Genomic DNA, 19,700 nt, shown 5'->3' on the forward strand with positions numbered 1-19,700 from the left:
CGGTTATTTGTCGCTGTTATTGCTCAGTAAACTAGCAATGTTAATTAAAATATATATTGATAAAGCGTACATGTCAACAGCAACAGAAAGCGGCAAAAATAAATATGGTGGAAGTCAGTAATAAAAAAGAAAAGAGAAATTTAGTTCTCACCCTTGGTCCGGGAAAGGTCAGCACTGGATACTCGGGATATGGTAATGGCTCAGGTGATGCCGCTCCATGCGTAGGTTCCTGTTCAAAGAGCAGGAGGATCGGAAATCTGCCATTGCTACACATATGCCATGGTGCTAGAACGAGAATCGCATGGTAGTATTTATTACTGATCTTTATTTAAGTGTTATGGTGCCTTGGCACACAAGCTACGGTGGTCTTTTTCGTTATAAAGTTGTTTCATGACTAACATTTCTTCCCCTTCTCTCACATTGATGCCTGCATGATGACAATAAAACTGCTAGAAATGGTGATATGTGTCGAGTGATGGTAACTTACAGGATACACAGGTTGCTCCGGGACTGGCACTGTGACTTCCCGCCCACTACCTGAAAAATTGTAGCGGCAGACGCTAAATTAGGGAGTTGAGGAATTCCCTATGTCATCTATGTTGCAACAGGAAACAAATGCAAAGTATCCCATCGCCACTTCTAATTTGAGCTCGTTGTTTGATGATTTCAGGAGTAGCTATCCGCTGTCCACATGCAGACAATTTGCGATGCACGCGTTACCCGTCTAGCTCAATCGTTCAAAAAAGAGTATTTGTTCTTCATGAACGGACACAATGCATATTTGCCTCTTGAACAAAGTAGCATTTGGTTGTTGGTCCTTGGGTCTTGTCTATTCGCCTCAGGCACTGCTGCTTTGCGCCTGAAAAATTACGTAATCTACGACGACCGGAGGCGAAAAGCTTATGCTCCGGACCACCACGTGATCCACACCCCGGATTATTTCTTGTTATGCCCGCGTCGCACGTGGGCATGCATGTCATGCGGCGGCGGCTTCACGCTGCATTCACGCATTGCAGCGCTGTTCGGTTGTTATTTCGCAGATCACGTACATATGAAAAAAAATAATATTATGAGATTTTGCGTGCCGAAACCACGTTCTGATATTGAGACACGCCGTAGTGGCAGTCTGGGTAAATTTGGGCCACTTGGCGTTCTTTAACATGCACCTAAATCTAAGTACACTGGCGTTTTCGCATTTCTCGCCACCGAAATGCGGCCGCAGTGGCTGGGATTCCACCCGCGACCTCTTCAAGTATTTATTGTGCTTGCGCGCAGCCTTTCTTTGCGATTGCTGGTTTCATAATAAAGAACATGCCAACGTAAATAAATTATATCCAGCGGCAACAGAGAACATCAGTCCCCTTGTTTTATTAACCAGCTTGCACAGCACAACAACAATGCATCCGTGATGGCGTAACGGCTTTGGCGTTGTGCTGCTAAGCCCGATGGTGTGGGCTCGAACCCAGGCCACCGCGGCGGAGGCATTGTGACGAGGGTAAACACGTCCGCTTACTGTGTATTGGGCGCGCGTTAGCGAACACCAGGTGGTCAATATGACTCCGCAGCCCCATCCTTTACTACAATGTGCCTCCTAATAATATGATGGTTTTCTCACTAAAGCCGGAGAATCTAATTTCATTTTAGTAGTACACGCTACGGTATCATACGGTATCTCTGTCCACTGCAGGACGAAGGCCTCCCCCTGCGATCTCCAATTACCCCAGTCCTGCGCCAACCGAATCCAAATAGCGCCGGCGAATTTCCTAATTTCATCGCTCCACCTAGTCTTCTGCCGTCCTCGACTGCGTTTCCCTTCTCTTGGTATCCTTTCTGTAACACTAATGGTCAAACGGTTATCTAACCGGTGCAATACATGACCTGCCCAGCTCCATTCTTTTCTCTTGATGTCAATTAGAATATTGTCTATACCCATTTGCTCTCTAATCTAAACCACTCACTTTCTGTCTCTTAACGTTACGCCTAGCAATCTTCGTTCCATCGCTCTTTGCGTGGTTTTTAACTTGTTCTCAAGCTTCTTTGTCAGTCTCCAAGTCTATGCCCCATATGTCAGCACTGGTAAAATGCACTGCTTGTACACCTTCCTTTTTAGTGATAGTAGTACGCTTCCAGTCAGGAGATGACAATGCCTCCCGTACGCGATCCAACCCACTTTTATTCGTCTTTGAATTTCGTTCTCATGATAAGAGTTCCCTGTAATTAATTGACCTAGATAAACATACTCCTTCACACACTCTGGAGGCAGACCGGCTATCCTCAACTCTTGTTCCTTTGCCCGGCTATTCATCATTGTCTTTGTCTTCTGCATATTAATTGTCAACCCCACTCTTACACACTCTCTGTTAATGTCTTCACTCATTTGTTGTAACTCGTATGCATTGTTAGAACAATGTCATCGGCAAACCGAAGGTTGCTCTGATATTCGCCGTCGATCCTTACTCCTAAGCCTACGCAGTTTAATAGCTTGAATACTTCTTCCAAGCACGCGCTTTATAGTATTGGAGAGATGTGTATCCCTGTCTGACCCGTTTCTTCAAAGGTATATTCCTGATTTTCTTGTGTAGAATTAAGGTAGCTGTAGAACTTCTGTAGATAGTTTCCGAAGTATTTACGTAAGCTTTCTGTACTCCTTGATTAAGTAATGCCTCTGTGACTGCTGGTATCTCTACTGAATCAAATGCCTTTTCGTAATCTATGAAAGCCATACACAGAGACTCATTGCACTCTGCGGGTTTCTCGGTAGCCTGATTAACGACATGGATGTGATCCATTGTAGAGTATCCCTTCCTGAAGCCTGGTTAACTAATGTCCAGTGTTGCCCTCATACTAATGAAGATAATTTTGTATATATTTTGTATGATACTGCGAGCAAGCTAATGGACCAATAATTTTTCAATTCTTTAACGTCTCCCTTTTTGTGTATTAGTATAATGTTTGCATTCTTCCAGTTTTCTGGAACCCGTGCAGTCAATAAACACTTCTTATAAAGAGGCGCCAGTTTTCCAAGCAGTATGTCTTCTCCACCTTTGATTAAATCGGCTTTTATTTCATCTTCTCCTGCCGCTTCTCCTCGTTTCATATCTTGCAAGGCCCTTCTGACCTCAGTGCTAGTTACAGGAGGACTTTCTGTATCCTGCTCATTACTGTTTCTAGCGAAGGTATCCTCACTCCTCTGGGTATTGTACAGGTGAGTATAGAATTCTTCCGCTTCTTTTGCTATATCTTCGAGATTTGTGATGATATTACACTGCTTGTCTTTCAGTGCATACATTTTGGTTTGTCCGATGCCAAGTTTCTTTCTCACTGATTTCAGGCTCCGTCCATTTTTGTGGCATCTTCAGTATTTCCCGTGTTATAGTTTCGAATATCACTTATTTTCGCCTTGTTGATCTGTTTTGACAGTTCCGCCAATTCTATCTTATCTCTTGAGTTGGACACTTTCATTCTTTGCGTTTCTTTATTAGGTTCTTTGTTACTTGGGAGACCTTGCCTACTGGTTGGCTTGGTGCCTTGCCTTCCACTACAATTACTGCCTCTTAATCCAGCCTAGTTACGGTTTCATTCATTAGCTTTTTGTCATCTTCATTTTTCTGTTCTAAGGATGCATATTTCTTTGCAAATACCAGCCTGAATGTGTCTGCTTTTACACTTACTTCCTCTAGGTTGACTTGTTTCTTCTTGACCAATTTTACTCTTTCGTTCTTGAAATTGAGGTGAATCATAGCCCTCACTAACCTATGATCAGTTCACGTTACCCTACCTATCACTTTCACATCCTGCACTATGCCGGGTTCAGCAGAAAGTATGAAGTCAATCTGATTTGTTGTTTCACCATTAGGGCTTTTCCAGGCCCACTTTCTGCGGCTACGCTTCTGAAAAAGGTGTTCATTATTCGGCGCTTATAGCGCTCTGCGAATTCTACCAGCATCTCTCCTCTAGCGTTCCTAGAATCGACGCCCTAGTTGCCAATTTCTTCTTCACCAGCCTGATTTCTCCCCATTTATGCATTGAAGTCGCCTGCGACTACAGTATACTGAGTTTGCACTTTTCTCATCCCTAATTGAACATTTTCATAAATGTGATCTACTTCCTCATCAACGTGACTGAATGTTGGAGCGTAGGCTTGTACTACCTTTAATCTGTACCTCTTATTAAGTATGGTTACGACTACAGCTAGCCTCTCATTAACGCTGTGAAATTCCTCAATGTTTCCCACTATGTGCTTATGGATTAGGAATCCTACCTCGTATTGCTTCTTATCTGAGAGACCTCTATAGCAGAGAACATGTCCGTCATTCGGCAATGTACAAGCCTCCTCAATTCTTCTAATCTCACTAAGGCCGATGATAACCCAAACAATGTATGATAGTTCCTCAAAGAGTCCTGCTAAGCTAGCCTTTCTCGAGAGGGTTCGGGTGTTAAACGTTGCAAGGGTCAGTTTCCATTGGTAGCCTGTCCGGACCTAGAGATTCTTAGCGCCCTCTGCTGCTTTAGAGGTCTGACCACCGCCTTGGTCAGGACCTCCGGAGTTGCTGGGGACTGATGGTCATTGGGTAGTGGAATTATTATTGTGGGTTGGAATGGCCGAATGCTGCGCCAGGGAGGGCAATTCCTGTTCTGGTGAGTGAGTGTCTTGTTGAAGCTTAGTGGGCCTTCCTAATTTGGTTGTACCTGAATTATTATAGCCCCTCTCGTCTCGGTATCTTTTGTCGGTTACAGGCGTCACTCCAAGCCTGCAGATGTGCTCTGAAGGAGGTGAATTTCAGCAAACCCACCATCGTAAAAAAAAAGTTCTCATAGAGGGATTCGAACTTCCTAATATGACAACCGAGCATTCGACATAGCTCAGTCAGATAATCCCATAGGTGGCGAGACTACCTTATCGCCGATAAGTACCGCCCAGAGGGCCATAAATGCCAACAATTTCTTTTGTTTATCCGCGGTAGAAGTGTTTTTCTGATCGCGATGGGTAACTCAATATAGACATGATTTCTAAACGGTTCTGTCCTCGTAATTTTAGAATCGCAAGTGTGCAGGCGGCAGTGAACTCGGCTAGGCAAACCCTACAGGCGTACCGACAAACATTCACAGTGTTAAATACATGCTAGTGATCTACAGGAGTACAAACGGAAACCCGCGAAAACGAATATAAGTGCAAATGTAGAAGAAATAACTGGACGCAAACTGCGACATTTTTTTATGAAAATCTGCATATGAACTTTGCAACTGTTGATGTTACGTTATTTATTTCCTATTTGCGTGCTACTGTAAACCTTCTCTTTACTTTTTCTCTTCCTTTAGCACTGCAATATTTTATTTTGGGGGGGAGGGAGGGAGAGTGGCTCTCATTATAAAGTCAGCGCGGGGCATGTCGGTAGAGTCACATTAAGTCCATTTAGTATATCTCAAATGCCTGAAAACATGCTTGAATTATCCACGGTATTCGGGTTTGGATGATCTCGGCTGGTGGTATGGCAAAGTATTTTTCAATGGCTTCAATGGTTCAAAGGATTTTGGAGCCTCCCGCACGCAAGCAGCCATGAACGCGGCTAGATACACCATATATTTTCGGAGGAATTGAACACATTACTCATAACTATGCAAATGAAAGATTACCTTGCAACTTAAAGAAACTAAAATCTAATCTTGACCAATCAAACAAGCAAGAAGTAGGGAAAAGAAAGCGCGACGTAATTTTTACTGTTTATACCTATTCCTATCTCGATTACTCGTAGATAATGAAACAGAATACGGAACGTTTTAAGGATTTTGATCTATTTGCACAATAAATCGATAAAAGTACTGCTTAAACATCGCAAGAAAGTTTCACACTTCTTCCCCATGTGCATGCACATATGACAAATTCGAACTGAATCACAATGGCATCTTTTGCTAAAAAGCAAACAAATATTTTGTTGATGAAGCCACGCGCTACCATAAGGTTTGAATTACGCATAGCATGACCCAGAATTGCAGCAGAGTTATATTGCTGTGTGTAGTATCGTTATCTCGCATACTAGGTGTTCCTTTGGTACGTGAAACTCCATAGACCTGAAGAAGGGTAAAAGGAAGGACACCGACGACTGAAAGAACACAAGAAAAGACGTTTCGGCTCCCCTGACGGGAACCTTATATTGTGGTTTCACAGAAAAATTTTTTCTTGAAGGCACTGAACAGTTGTCAATGAATAATTATTATCATAACCGTGAAAGATTTATACATTACTATGCCGGTTCGTAATGGTGTTCCAAATTCAAAGGAATATACGTCAGTCAGAGACAACGCTCATGGGACAGCGATGCCATCCAATGAGTCTCTATGTTGACGTGCCCCTTTTTAGTGCATGTTGGGAATGACGGGAAACGTGCACACATACCCGATGCAACTGTCATCACTTCAGCTGCCATCGACACGACAAAAGATTTAAGCATCCAAGACATACAGTCCTACCTGCGGCGAGCGCGTGAGCATTATATAAATGTTAAAAACATCCGAAGCGATCGAAGGAAGTCTTGCACGGCGATGTCAAACAGTACATGCGAGCTAATATTTCTTATATGCCAAAGCGCCGTGCGCATGTGTGAGTTGCGAGAGAGACGTCTGGGGGCTTTTGCAGGAGGCGTTTGCGATATCTTGGAATATTTTGCTGGAGGGTCTTGCTTCTACTGTATGTTTGTCTAGGTACTACGGCGGAAGGTGCGCTATGCTCCCGATTAGGCACCGCTTAAACTTCCATCCAAACTGGCTCATAAAGACCGATGCGGAGTCCGTAATTACCAAGTGGCAGTTGTGTCTCGTCACTGGTTGGCCCGTGCGACTTGGACACACGTGACACAAGGTTTGCCACTTCGCAGAGCATCTTCGGCGGTCTGGCAGTGCCGTGGTCGTCAGCAGCAGAAGGACTATGTACCACAGGGGCACACTCTGCGTATGCGTCACCCAGCCATTAAACTGCATTGAAGTGTAAGCTTCAAAAAATATTTTACAATAAAAGGAATTCGTAGTAAGCATGTTTCCTCATTCGCTGACTGCGGACGCTAAATCAGCATCTGCCCATGGGACGGTGATCCTCTTCACATGCTTGAGTTCATTTTCTTCTTTGCTGGCATGGTACATGAATTTGTATAGCACTACAGGCAATGCAGGATCACACACGTCCTCTTACAATTTTTTCCTGGTTCACTTGGCATAAGTACTCCATTGAAAACCGCGTGGGCAAAATTCGGCTGGCGAAAACAACTTCTCCCAGATACCCAGGCAAGCCACCAAGGATGCAGTCCGTCCTAACAAGAATGGCAGCCAAGAGTTAGCCGACCCTATTTGAAGAACAGTTCATGGTTACTGCCAACCAGACTGCGGCATGTGGTCACGAAATCCCACTTTCTTCTTTATGCAAGCACTTCTGGTCGGTCTCTCCAGAAGGCTTGATCCAGAATCTTGCTTCGTCACTAGCATGTGTCTCTGTGCTGACAAATGTGCTACCACATCTCAGATAGTTCACGGTGCAACTCCTTTCTTCGATGAAGCCGGCACGACAGCGCCATCTACTGCGACTGCGTCATCGGACCTGCCTATAAAGGGTCGTTCACAGAGCTATGCGTTCAGTGGGTACGGAGGACCAGACTGCGACATGTTGTCACAAAATCCCCTTTTCTACTTCGTGCAGGTTAATCCTAGCTACAGTAGCTTTCGCAGTGGTTATCGCAGCCTTCCAGTCTTGCCTTGCCCACAAAAGCGTACTATGGTCGCATATGATGTATTGTCTGTATGTGCGCTACTTCTGTGTTGGGATCTGTAGCATACTACGGGCGATTCTACTGCAGAGATGCTTAAGAAATTGTTGGCAGGGCAAAATAAATTAGCTGAAGAAATGACTTCTCTATGAAAACAGCAAAAGAGCATGGAAAAAGCAATGGGTGGTCTCACTTTGTGCTTTCTTGAAATTCAATAATGAATTGGCCATATTTAATCACCCGAAAAACGAATTAAGGTCTTGAAATCTAAATTACCCTATCTGCAAGACCGCACTAGACATTCAAATTTAGTTAATTTTGCAATGCAGTAAGATCCTAATGAGAAAGACTCGGATTTAAAGCAAAAAGTTCCAAACGCCTTCTTTGCATCAAAACTACAGGTAGCATGCGTATCTATTGGTAGAATTCATCGCTTAGGCAGACGTGGAAATCGTAGACCGCTTATAGTTCATGTTCAGGACTATAATGAGTAGCAATCAGTGTAATAATAATAATAATAATAATAATCTCTTTTTATATTTCTATAAAACCAAATACATTCATCAGGGCTGCGAAAGCCACATTGGGCTGAAGGGACAAAAATATCCATCCAAAACCATCGCTCGCGTGAGACACTGCACAAAAGAAAGCACTGATAGGCAAGTGCTAAGAAAGAACAACATTAAGAAAAGAATGTTTAACTCATTAACGACAAGCTGCGCGTAAATGGGGAGCTCTTTATGTGGGACGAAGACGCCCAAACCAGAATGAAGGTTCCTTTCTTCCTTGCAAATTCTAAAATTATCTGACCTGTGCAATCATCTAATAATCAACTTAAAATTAATAGCATAAACGCGCGTAGCGTCACTAATACATCAACAGAACTAGAAGCCAACTTGTTAGATTACAATCCCCGTGTTAATATTATCACGGCTATCCTGGCTTCACGACGACATAGATGACGTTGATGTTTTTCCACCCTCACATCGGCTTTTTCGCCGTGACCGTCCTACTAGAGGCGGCGGCGTTGCGTTGCTGTCTTGATAAAATATGGCATTCGACCATTCCTGTCACATGGGTAATCACGAAAGTGTTACTTTGAAATTGTTCTGTTCAGGGCGCGCTATTGTCTGCGGTTTATAGAGCACCGAACACTCCACCGCGATTTCTCAAAAGTCTACGCGATCATTTAGTGTCAGTTTCTTGTAAAGAAGTAATCATTGTTCGCAATTTTTGTTTACCTTCCGTTGATTGGAATTATTCATTTTCAAATACAGATCAGTGTTCTGATATTGGATCCTTGCTTCATATTATGCCTAACCTGGACAAGGGGCAGAAAAGCCCCTTGTAAGCTTTCGGGTCTGTGTTCGCGCATTTCTCGAGGCAGGGCAAGGAACCATGTTTGCACTACGCCGCATGAAAACCGTTTCACGGCATGTGCTGCAGGGGTTGTTTATAAGTTTCCTCTCACGTGCGAAAGATTTTACATAGGCCAAACCGGTCGATGTATTAATGACCGCCTGCGTGAGCACCACTCCTCCCTAGGGTCAGATAACGGTGCAAACTTGCCTCGCCATTGCAATGAGTGTGGTTGTTATCCTTTGTTTAGCAATGTGACCATTCTTGGTAGGGGCAAGGGCAAAGAAGAGCGAGAAATCTTGGAAGCGTACTACATCAGTTTATTAGGTGATGACTGCGTTAGTACAACCTCGGTGCGCTTACATGAAAAAGAATTTGAATTTCTTAGTCGTTCCCGATAGAAACGTTTCTTGTCTTTTCATGCTATGTGATTAGCGATGATGCGGTTGCGCATGCTCTGCTGGTCTTGCTGGGACTACACCGGTTCTAATAAACCTCAGTTGATAGTCCAGTCGTTGTGGTGTGAACATCTCATCTTGTCCTTTGTGTTTTTGACTGGTTTTCTCGTTCAAGTATATACCAACTGGCCCAGATTTCAACCCTTCTGCGGTCGCATAGGCTTTTTTTTGTTTTGAGCAGCGCAGTCTATGCGAACACTACACCGATTTTGAGGATTGAAGAAGATGCTTAGCAGCGAAATAGTCTTATATCATCTACGAATCGTCACGTTGACCACCTATTTTACACCTTCACTGGAAGCACACATAGTATGAGTATCTTGTTTATTTTTTTCTTTTATTCCTGCGGTACTGATTGTTTGAGACTAAAGAACGCAGAACTTCGTCTTCGGAGAGCGGCTGTTGTGTACGTGGCAAGCGAAGCATTCTGATTTTCTCTGATTTCTCAGCAGATATATCGCGGATGTCAGGGTGTTAAATTACATAGTTGATTTTTACAAAAGACTTCAATATATTTGGAGCGTGGTGCTCGTAAGTCGATGGTCATTCGTGCTAATTCCCGATCGTAGTGGCTATTGTCATCATCATCATCAGCCTGGCTACGCCCACTGCAGGACAATGGTCACTCCCGTACTTCTCCAACTACCCCGGTCATCTAATGTACTAATTGTGGCCATGTTGTCCCTGCCAAGTTCTTAATCTCATCCGCCCACCTAACTCTCTGCCGCCCCCTGCTACGCTTCCCTTCCCTTGGCATCCAGTCCGTCACCCTTAATGACCATCGGTTATCTTCTCTCCTCATTACATATCCTGCCCATGCGTATTTCTTTTCCTTCATTTCAACTAAGATGTCATTAAGTCGCCTTTGTTCCCTCACCCAATCTGCTCTCTTCTTATCCCTTAACGTTACACCCCTCCTTCGTCTTTCCATAACTCGTTGCGTCATCCTTAATTTAAGTAGAACCCTTTTCGTAAGCCTCCAGGTTTCTGCCCCATACGTGTGTACTGGTAAAATACAGCTGTTATACACTTCTCTCTTGAGGGATAATGGCAACCTGCTGTTCATGATCTGAGATTGTCTGCCAAACGCACCCCAGCCCATTATTATTCATCTGATTATTTCCGTCTCATGATCCGGATCCGCGGTCACTACCTGCCCTAAGTAGATGTATTCCCTACACCTATCGTATTCCACACCTATCGTAAGCTTCTTTTCTCTTCCGAGACTGCTAAATATTATTTTAGTTTTCTGCAGAATAATTTTTAGACCTACCCTTCGGCTTTGCCTCTCCAGGTCAGTGAGCATGCATTCCAATTGGTCCCCTGAATTACTAAGCAAGGCAATGTCATCAGCGAATCGCTAGTTACTGAGGTATTCTCCATTAACTCCTATCCCCAATTCTTCCCAATCCAGGTCTCTGAATATCTCCTGTAAACACGCTGTGAATGGCATTGGAGAGATCGTATCTCCCTGCCTTACGCCTTTGTTTATTGGGATTTTGTTGCTTTCTTTATGGATCACTACGGTGGCTATGGCGCCACCATAAATATATTTCAGTATTTTTACATACGGCTCGTATAAACCTTGATTCCGTAAGGCCTCCATGACTGCTGAAGTTTCGACTGAATCAAACTCTTTCTCGTAATCAATGAAAGCTATATATAAGCGTTGGTTATATTCTGCACATTTATCTATCAAGTGATTGAAAGTATGAATATGGTCTATTGTTGAATAGCCTATATACTTGGTCCTTTGGTTGACAGAAGTATAAGGTGTTTCTGATTTGCTATTACCTTACTAAATACTTCGTAGGCAACAGACAGTAAGCTGATTGGTCTATAGTTTTTCAAATCTTTGGCATCCCCTTTCTTATGGATTAGGATTATGTTAGCGTTTTTCCAAGATTCCGGTACGCTTGAGGTCATGAGGCATTGCGTATACAAGGTGGCCAGTTTCGTAGAACAATCTGCCCGCCATCCTTGAACAAATTTGCTGTTACCTGATCCACCCCAGCTGCCTTCCCCTTTACATAGCTCCAAAGGCTTTCTTTACTTCCGCCCTTACTTGTGGGATTTCAAGATCCTCTAGACTATTACGGTAAGGTGCTGTGACGGTCTTCAAATGCCTCTGTACGGCCTGCGCAGTTGTAATAGAGCTAACGGGCATCATGGGGCCCAAGTGTTTCGGTGCTTTCTGGCATGGTGTCGGTTGTAACCGGTGTATTTCTTCGAAACCTGTGAAGCGAGTTAATACAGCATTACTTCTGCGAAAATTTATTTTTAGGCATTATAATGGGCTTTCTTCACTTACGAGGCATTTTTTCATACCAATTTAATGGTCAATAATCACTTTTGTTGTTTCACTTGTACTTAGAAACACATTGAAGAGGACCAGTACGAGGGAAATCGACAGGATTGGCGCCGTCTGTTAAAGTTAACAGCCCTGCCCACGCTGTTTCAATTTCGACACGAGTAATTGTACTGTGGCATATTATATCCGCAATCGTTAGTGGACGCAATACAATTTTTTTTTCTTTTCATATCGGCTGGGCTTAAGCGAGGAAGACCTCCAGTGAAGCGGCCTGCCACATGTGTACTTGCTGGTACAAAACACAACCCTTCCTCAAGTGTTCCTCCATAAGTTGACCTTGACGACACCGCAGAAGTCAGTCGAGATAGTATCTGCTCTTTGGGAAAACTGCAGTTGAGCGTGAGTGCCGTATGGCAATCGTATCAGTTAGCCAGTTCCTCAAAGTACCTAAAAGTCAGGTTTTGAAGCTGACGGCAGTAACTACTTAATGGACTTCTTTTCTACAGAGATACAAGAAGTAAGGGCAGAATTCCAAAATCTCTCGTACGCAGATGACTGCACAGAGGTCAAGCCATTGTCTCCAGTAGAAAGTGACATCGTTGCCCACTTGGCAGGCTATTTGGCGAGGCCCTTCATCTGTGCAAACAAGCCCTGCTCTAGCTGGACACAAACCGTGACTGCTGGTGAGAATGCTCTCGTGCAGCTCAAGGAGTGCAAGCAAGGCTCCAGAAATCTCGTACATTTGAGCCGAACAGTACTGCACTTTGTTTCTTCCTGCGAAAGTGCGTTCAAGAAATGTTCAGAGGAAGAGGACATTTGTCGTTTGGGTTACCCAATCAAGACTTTTACGAGTCTTAACGAGCGATCGGTTTCGCTACCACTTAGTGGGTGCACTGACCACCCAAGCGTAATGCGAAAATTGATGTGCCGCTTTGTTGTCATGCGACTGCGTATCTACCTGCGCTGGCTAAACGAGCCTGATGATTCAAACGATGATTATGGCAGTAAGACTGTGGCTGGCGTCAACTTGCGTAAAGTCACTTGCTTTGCAGGTTAGACCACACTATACATTATCGTCGACATCAGCATGTTTAAGTCCACTGCAGGAGAAAGATGTGTTGCATCTCTCTACAGCATCATGGACTATTTTCCAAGTGAAAACATTGCTAATCTGTGTTTGGCTGTCTTAGTTTCATGTACAGTTTTTGTACGCGATATGTAAGCATTGTTGTTTATTTTTTTCGATGTAGTTAACATCAGTGTTCTAAAGGTTATTTAATAACATTTTCTGTACTCGACATTGATGTGTTTGGCTGATGTGATGCATTCGATGGTCGCTGATGTATTCTGGCTTGATATCTTGATTATTATTACCCATGGTTGCGTTTTATTTTTGGTATCCTTGCTTTAAATTTATATTGTTTGTAATAAGGTTGGTGTACTCACTTGAAATGCCTCCCCCCATGTAATGAATAAAAAAAAACTCTCCCTTTACGGTGTTGTGTGTGTCGAACCTACCTTGGGAATTTTTTTCTCGTCTTTCAACATAACCTTCAGGTGCTACACCGTACATATAATTTTTCATGCACATATCTTTTTCATGGTTGACTGTACTAGACATTACTAAGCAAATATATTTTGTGCATCATTTGGATTCTTTTGTGTACTACACAAGATTAACACTGACAAGTTACGTTACATGTTTCTCTACAACAGTAATTAAACTCTACTTTCCCATCGCAGTTATTTTCACACCAGCTTAATCCTGTCACCACACAGTTTTGGGGAAAAAAAAGGAAAATCGCACGCAGATATCGTCAAATAATTGCACCGAACGCAAAGAGCACACGCAGCGCATGTGAAACTAACCGCCGTGCACGAGTGGCTGGCTACTCTAAAGGAGGCGTGACGTGTAAACCAAAATACAACAGCAAAAAAGAGAAACAACTTCCACACACAAGGGGTGGCAAACCTAATATACCAAGCAACGAAGCGCAAAAAACCGGTGCGTCTTTCAAACATACACAGGGCATATTAAATGTGATTGAATATGGCAACTTGGGACATGTTCCCGACGCCATACATTAAACGTCTTCGACCCTCGAATAGTTAATGGCTGTTGGTTATAATAAATATGCAGATGCGATACCGATAAAGAAATTCTCATCAAGGCAAAGTGCTTGGAAGCGCGACACGAGTAACACTATTTATGAACGCAAGCGTAGCTGAGTCTTAGCTCGTGTGATTCAATATGGTGGCGCCAGTGGGGTTGTCTCCACCCTGAACGGCGGCGCTGGCATCGAAGCACCCTATGCGGAAGTAGTGTTCCTGTATTTACTCTCGCAGGGAGCAGAGTTGCGCATAACTTTTCTGGCGCCGCTCGCACCGCTATTCGCCGAGCGCTATCACGTGGTGGAAAATGACGTCAAATAATCAACTGCACGCTGCGAAGCCAACTTTACGGAAACGGCGCCAACTCATTCTGTCATGGAAATTGCAATCAGCGGACAGTCGAGCGTGCGTAGCAACGATCCGCTCCGGATTGCAGGTAGGTATTCGAGGATATTAAGTTAATGACTTTGGTGAAGTTCTACGAAGCACATCATTTTGACACTTGTATTCCAGTATGACTCGTTGCAGCGCACCAAGCTGCACAAATCGCATGGAAGGTTGCAAAGCTTTTTACGAGGTGCAGTGCGGACGGACGAGGCAGGCCGGCTCCGAAAGGGACCAGGATATGCGAGGTGCGTTCGCCTTGTTTACAGAGGTGAGTTCGGCTTGTTTACACTAAAGCGGCATTTATCTCGAGTAACACTCCTGTACACGGTGAAATGCATACGCCTGGCATGAGAGGTTGTTCACTTGTGCAATTCTTGGTCTATATGTGAAGCGCGACACAAACGCGGTACAAAGAAAGGACGACACGTATGTGTCGCGCTGCACATATACGCCAAGAACGTTCACTTACCAACTCGCTCAGTTTACTGTGTTGCTTGTACGATTGTTCTGACTATGCGGCTCTAGAAAAGTGTTTTCAAAACAGAGTAAATACTAGCAAGTACAATTTGATCACTGCACCCTGGCTTTTCTCTACTCCGTTTTTTTTTTTAAATATTTTGTGGGCATTGTGATTTTTGATGTAAGGTCGATTGATGTGCTGGTGTCCATTGTTTTGTAGTAAGCGAAAACACTGTGCGCTCCCGCTCATGAGACAGCTGTGATAGCTTCAGCATTTACCGCCCGCAATATGTTGCTTTATGATCAGCCTTACTCGACTTGAGGAATGTTAAATTATTTTCGTAGGTTTAATAAGCGTTGTGTTATAGTAAATTAACACGAGTAGTATGAACAGATAAAGGAAGTGCGCTGTAATATTACAGTCTGCAATGTGTCAATAATTAATTTGGTAATTTGCCATCTTATGTGATTAGTTCAATATATATAACCTGTTGTTACTTTTATTAACTTGTTGGCTTTCCAGTGGCTTCAAATTCTGCCCCCCAAGGCTTCAAGTACCAGCGCTCATCCTCTGCTGCCACAAGTCATTGCTCATTCTTCCCTTGTACAAAATAAATTTGATCTAGAAGCTCGTGCAACTTGAATCTTTTTCCACTTGCAGATTTGCTACAGCGAAGCAGCTGTATAGCTTCTGGTATGAATCGTAAAAATGAGCCTTGCATAAGATGTGCGCATGTGAACATTTGGAATGCGTTTAAATTTACGTGTCTGCATCGCATTTATCGATAACGTGCAGCTGCTGTGAGCGACGTTTAGTGATGAATGACGGTCACGGTTAACGCTCACTGACATAACTACTCTCTTGGTGACGATCATTATTCGTCTGGTTTTGGCAACCGAAATGTGCTCACATAATTGTCTGCCCCACGTGCGCGAAGTTTTCTTTAAACACCCTTTAAAACATTTCTTGCCTTCCGCCTCCGCGAGAAAATATCATATGCATGCTGAAAAACATTGCACCGCCTTCTGTTGCAAGGTAATGCACGTTTGCAGGCGAACTTTTGAGCTGTTCTAGCCACGGGCGTAGTCAGGATTTTATTTGGAGGGATCGAGGGGGGTCCTATTTCTTATATGTACATTCGTGTTTGTGTTTGTATATGTGCGTGTATACATGTACACACAAACTAAACATTTCGGGGGTTGGCCCCTCTCCGGCTATGCCAGTCGTTCAAGCTTACTCTGCATTAAAAAGTATCATCTTGCTCAGCGTTTTCGGACAGTTGCCGCATGCAGCTCGCGACCAGCAGACAAAAAAGCGAATGGAACATCGCACGGCATTTGCCTCCCGCGCGCGCGAGGAGTGGCTCCATTGCAGAGCTGGAACATAAAGGGACCTATGCGCAACTCTGCTCCCTGCGGGAGCATATACAGAGACACTATGCTGGATGGATGGATGGATGGATGGATGGATGGATGGATGGATGGATGGATGGATGGATGGATGGATGGATGGATGGATGGATGGATGGATGGATGGATGGATGGATGGATGGATGGATGGATGGATGGATGGATGGATGGATGGATGGATGGATGGATGGATGGATGGATGGATGGATGGATGGATGGATGGATGGATGGATGGATGGATGGATGGATGGATGGATGTTATGAGCGTCCCCTTAGGAACGGGGTCATGGGTTGCGCCACAAAGCTCTTGCTATTAAAGTGCCTAATGTCCTTCCTAGGTTAAACAATAAAAATTAAAGAGAACGCTATGAACTCCCACAACGAAATTTTCTGATCCGCTATTGCGAAATGTGCTTTTGTATGTCTCTGTTTTCTGTCGTTTCCCTATTTTTCTTCCAGCAATCCTCCAATCGCCTCTTAGTAATACCTATTGCGGGCATGTTTACTTTTCCGCTGCTCTCACTGAACCCAACGGCTTCAAGGAGGCCAGTGGTGCCTAAATTGACTGCTGGGTAGACGTCTTCGCATTCTAATAAAACATGCTCTATAGTTTCATTAGCTTTACTGCAGCAAGCACATGCTTCATCTTCCTTCTTACATGTCGCTTTATAGGTGCGTGTTCTAAGGCATCGCGATCTCGCTTCAAAAGGTAATGAGCTTCCCTTTGAGTTATCAGGAACTGTTTCTTTCCTGATTTCGTTTTTTCCTCTTAATTAGTTACTCATGGCAGCTTTCTCTTCCATTGCCGCCACCCATGAGATTATTTCGGTCTCTCTGACTTTCCGCGTGACGTTCTTTGTTGCTGTGTTGCCAACCCTACAGGCCACATACCCGCTGGCAACCTTCCTAGTTCTTTTCCTCCACTGTGAATCAATGTTTTTCCTGTAGAGATACCTCAACACGCTCTGTGAACAGCTTGTGTTTGCCCCAGTACCCGCGTAGCACTGACTTATAGCGCTAGTCAGGCGTTCTCGTGCACAGCGCACGAAATCGTGTGTGCGCGAAACGAGACAAACGCAACAGCCTGCGCGCGTCGCCATCAGCTCCTCAAAGCGAGAAAAAAAAAGAAATGAAGGTGGGGCCCGTGACGTAAGCGTGATACGATCTTCGAGCTCTGGTATGGGAGATCGCAGGAACGGAATTTCACATGCGGAGGCTATAGGGGCAAGTGGAAAGAGCGTCGCCCTCACTTTCTCAAATTATGGGTTCAAGGCGCTGAAATATTTCTATCGCGACTATTAATGAAGCAATTTGAAAAATGCTTGAGGCTGAACGTTCCTTAGAGGGCACGTAACAACTTCCAGCGTATAACTGAAATTTTCTACGTGGGCTTGTGAGCGGCCCTTTAGCCATGGTCGTGTCTTGCAGCTCGGCTAGGAACAAATGGAGCTGTGGTACTGTAGTGCCTAGAGAAAGGCACATTCTGAGAGTCCGCAAATGTCTCTCTCGCCACTGATGCATGCGCAGTACATGTGGGAAAAATCTAAAAAGAACCCCAGAAGAGTCCCACCAGCTGTCCTTCGCAGTAACGAAAAAAAAAAAGTGTTGGAAAGTTTGGAAAAAGGCACCGGAGGAGGCAGTGAGGCCTCTGAGAGAAAGTACAGTTCTCGTCCCGTGCTATTGACAATTGGCGCTAAGTATTGCTGTGGAAAATACTAGCTCGCTAGTAACGTACAAGAAAGCAAACACCGAAGCGCACGACCAAACGCATCACGCTCCTGTGCGCCGTCTCCTCAGGGGTGTTTTTAGCATTCATCCATCACCGCTGCACGTCGGCGCGTATGACGAACAAAACCAATTCTTATTTCTATGCGTTGTACGCACAGTTCAAAAGGTCTGATTCTTGGGCTACTTGGTATGGTTGACTCCTAATGGCAAAGCCTTTGGCGCAATTCAAAAAGACAGGGACGTGACAGAGACACAGGGCTGTCCTGTGTCCCTGTCGCGTCTCTGTCGCGTCTCTGTCTTCTTAAGTTGCGCTAAAGGCTTTGACAGTTCAAAAGTCAGCAAAATATTTTCCATTCTGTTTCCCAGCGAGCGCTATTATCTACAGACTCGTATGATTAGCTGTGCAAGGAGCAGTGTTCTGTGGACGTCGTGCTCGTATGGCGGCGCCATGGGCGGCCCCGAATGCGGCAGCGCCCAGCGTGGTTGGCGCGCTCCCCGAAGTTGTGTGCAGCGGCTGTGGCCCTGTGAGAAATGCGTCGCGAAATGAGTCTCGCGTGAAGTTTCTGTTGCTACGGAAGGATAAGCACGATTGAAGAGTACGGCAGATGAAACAGTTTTGTTCGTGGTGTTGATTTTGTACGTCGCAAATAATGTTCGTATATTGCGTGAGGGAAGAATCAGCAGTGCCGTTGATCCGTCGGAAATTTTCGGAAGGTCTATGCCCAAATAAATAGCGTGCAGTACGACGTGCGATTAGAAGCAACCCACAGTCTCCTTGCTACGCATTCCAGTTATTATCGTAATAACTGTTTTGTAGTACTTGCGTTTTAGAAAGCGACTTGTTATTGTCAGCTTACTTGATGGAATATGGTTATAACGGCGTGTTTCGAGGTAAGGACACACAAACGATGTGTCCTGTCTTCAAAACGCGCCGTTATAACCATGTTCCCAAAAGCCATCAACCAACTAGCCCATCTAAGTCTCTTAATAGCTATCGCCAGCTTAGCGCATGCTCATAGCGAGTGGCATGCCCGCGCACCAGATGGTACCGCCTGCTCTATCAAATACCTTGCTGGCCCCTGCCCAATGCCTTCGACGTACTTATTTCACCAGCTGTCGCTTCCAGTTCTGTCCTGAATCACCACTGACCAGCATGTCATGGCATCGAAAAACTGTAGGGCAAGCGTCAACGAGTAGGTTGAAAGCGAGCTCACAGCGTCACATATGGTCGTAAAGAATAGCAGGAAGCTGGGCATTCCGGTTCTCGCTCGGGCTGTCTGCGTGGGGTGGCTCGAGTCTCGATACGGTGCAAGTTTACTAGCAATAATGATAAAAAACAATGTAGTCGACTATCCCCTAATAATATCTTTAAAAGCCAGCAGAACAAAGCGTGCGAAGACCCGCCGTGGTTACTTAGTGGCAATGGTATTGCGCTGCTGAGCAATAATTCGCGGGATCAAATCCCGGCCCCGGCGGCCGCACTTTGATGAGGGCCAAAAGTAAACGCACCTGTGTACTTAGATTTAAGTGGACATTAAGGAACCGCAAGTGGTCAAAAGGAATCCGGAGCCTACCGCTACGACGTGCCCTAAGATCAGATCGTGGTTTTGCACGTAATAGTCGATAATTAAAAATAAAGATAGCGCGTACAAAAAGAGACGCTTTTGTGGTAAGAAAACACGTCCTTTCGTACACCTACTATGAGCCTCGCACGATTTGCAGAGA

General features: G+C 44.5%; 1 protein-coding gene across 1 annotated transcript in view; it reads right to left on the reverse strand.

Moving 5' to 3' along the window:
* The window catches only part of LOC126529915 (uncharacterized), a 934,270-nt gene that overhangs the window by 784,400 nt on the left and 130,170 nt on the right, over positions 1-19,700 (reverse strand). Inside the window, exons 3-4 of the mRNA XM_050177364.3 lie at positions 488-537; positions 152-229 (exon numbers count right to left, since the gene is read on the reverse strand). Of these exons, the coding sequence (XP_050033321.1) occupies positions 152-229; positions 488-537 (128 nt within the window). The remainder of the gene's footprint in view (positions 1-151; positions 230-487; positions 538-19,700) is intronic.

The sequence above is a fragment of the Dermacentor andersoni genome, chromosome 5 (assembly GCF_023375885.2).
Source record: "Dermacentor andersoni chromosome 5, qqDerAnde1_hic_scaffold, whole genome shotgun sequence".
NCBI classification, from domain to species: domain Eukaryota; kingdom Metazoa; phylum Arthropoda; class Arachnida; order Ixodida; family Ixodidae; genus Dermacentor; species Dermacentor andersoni.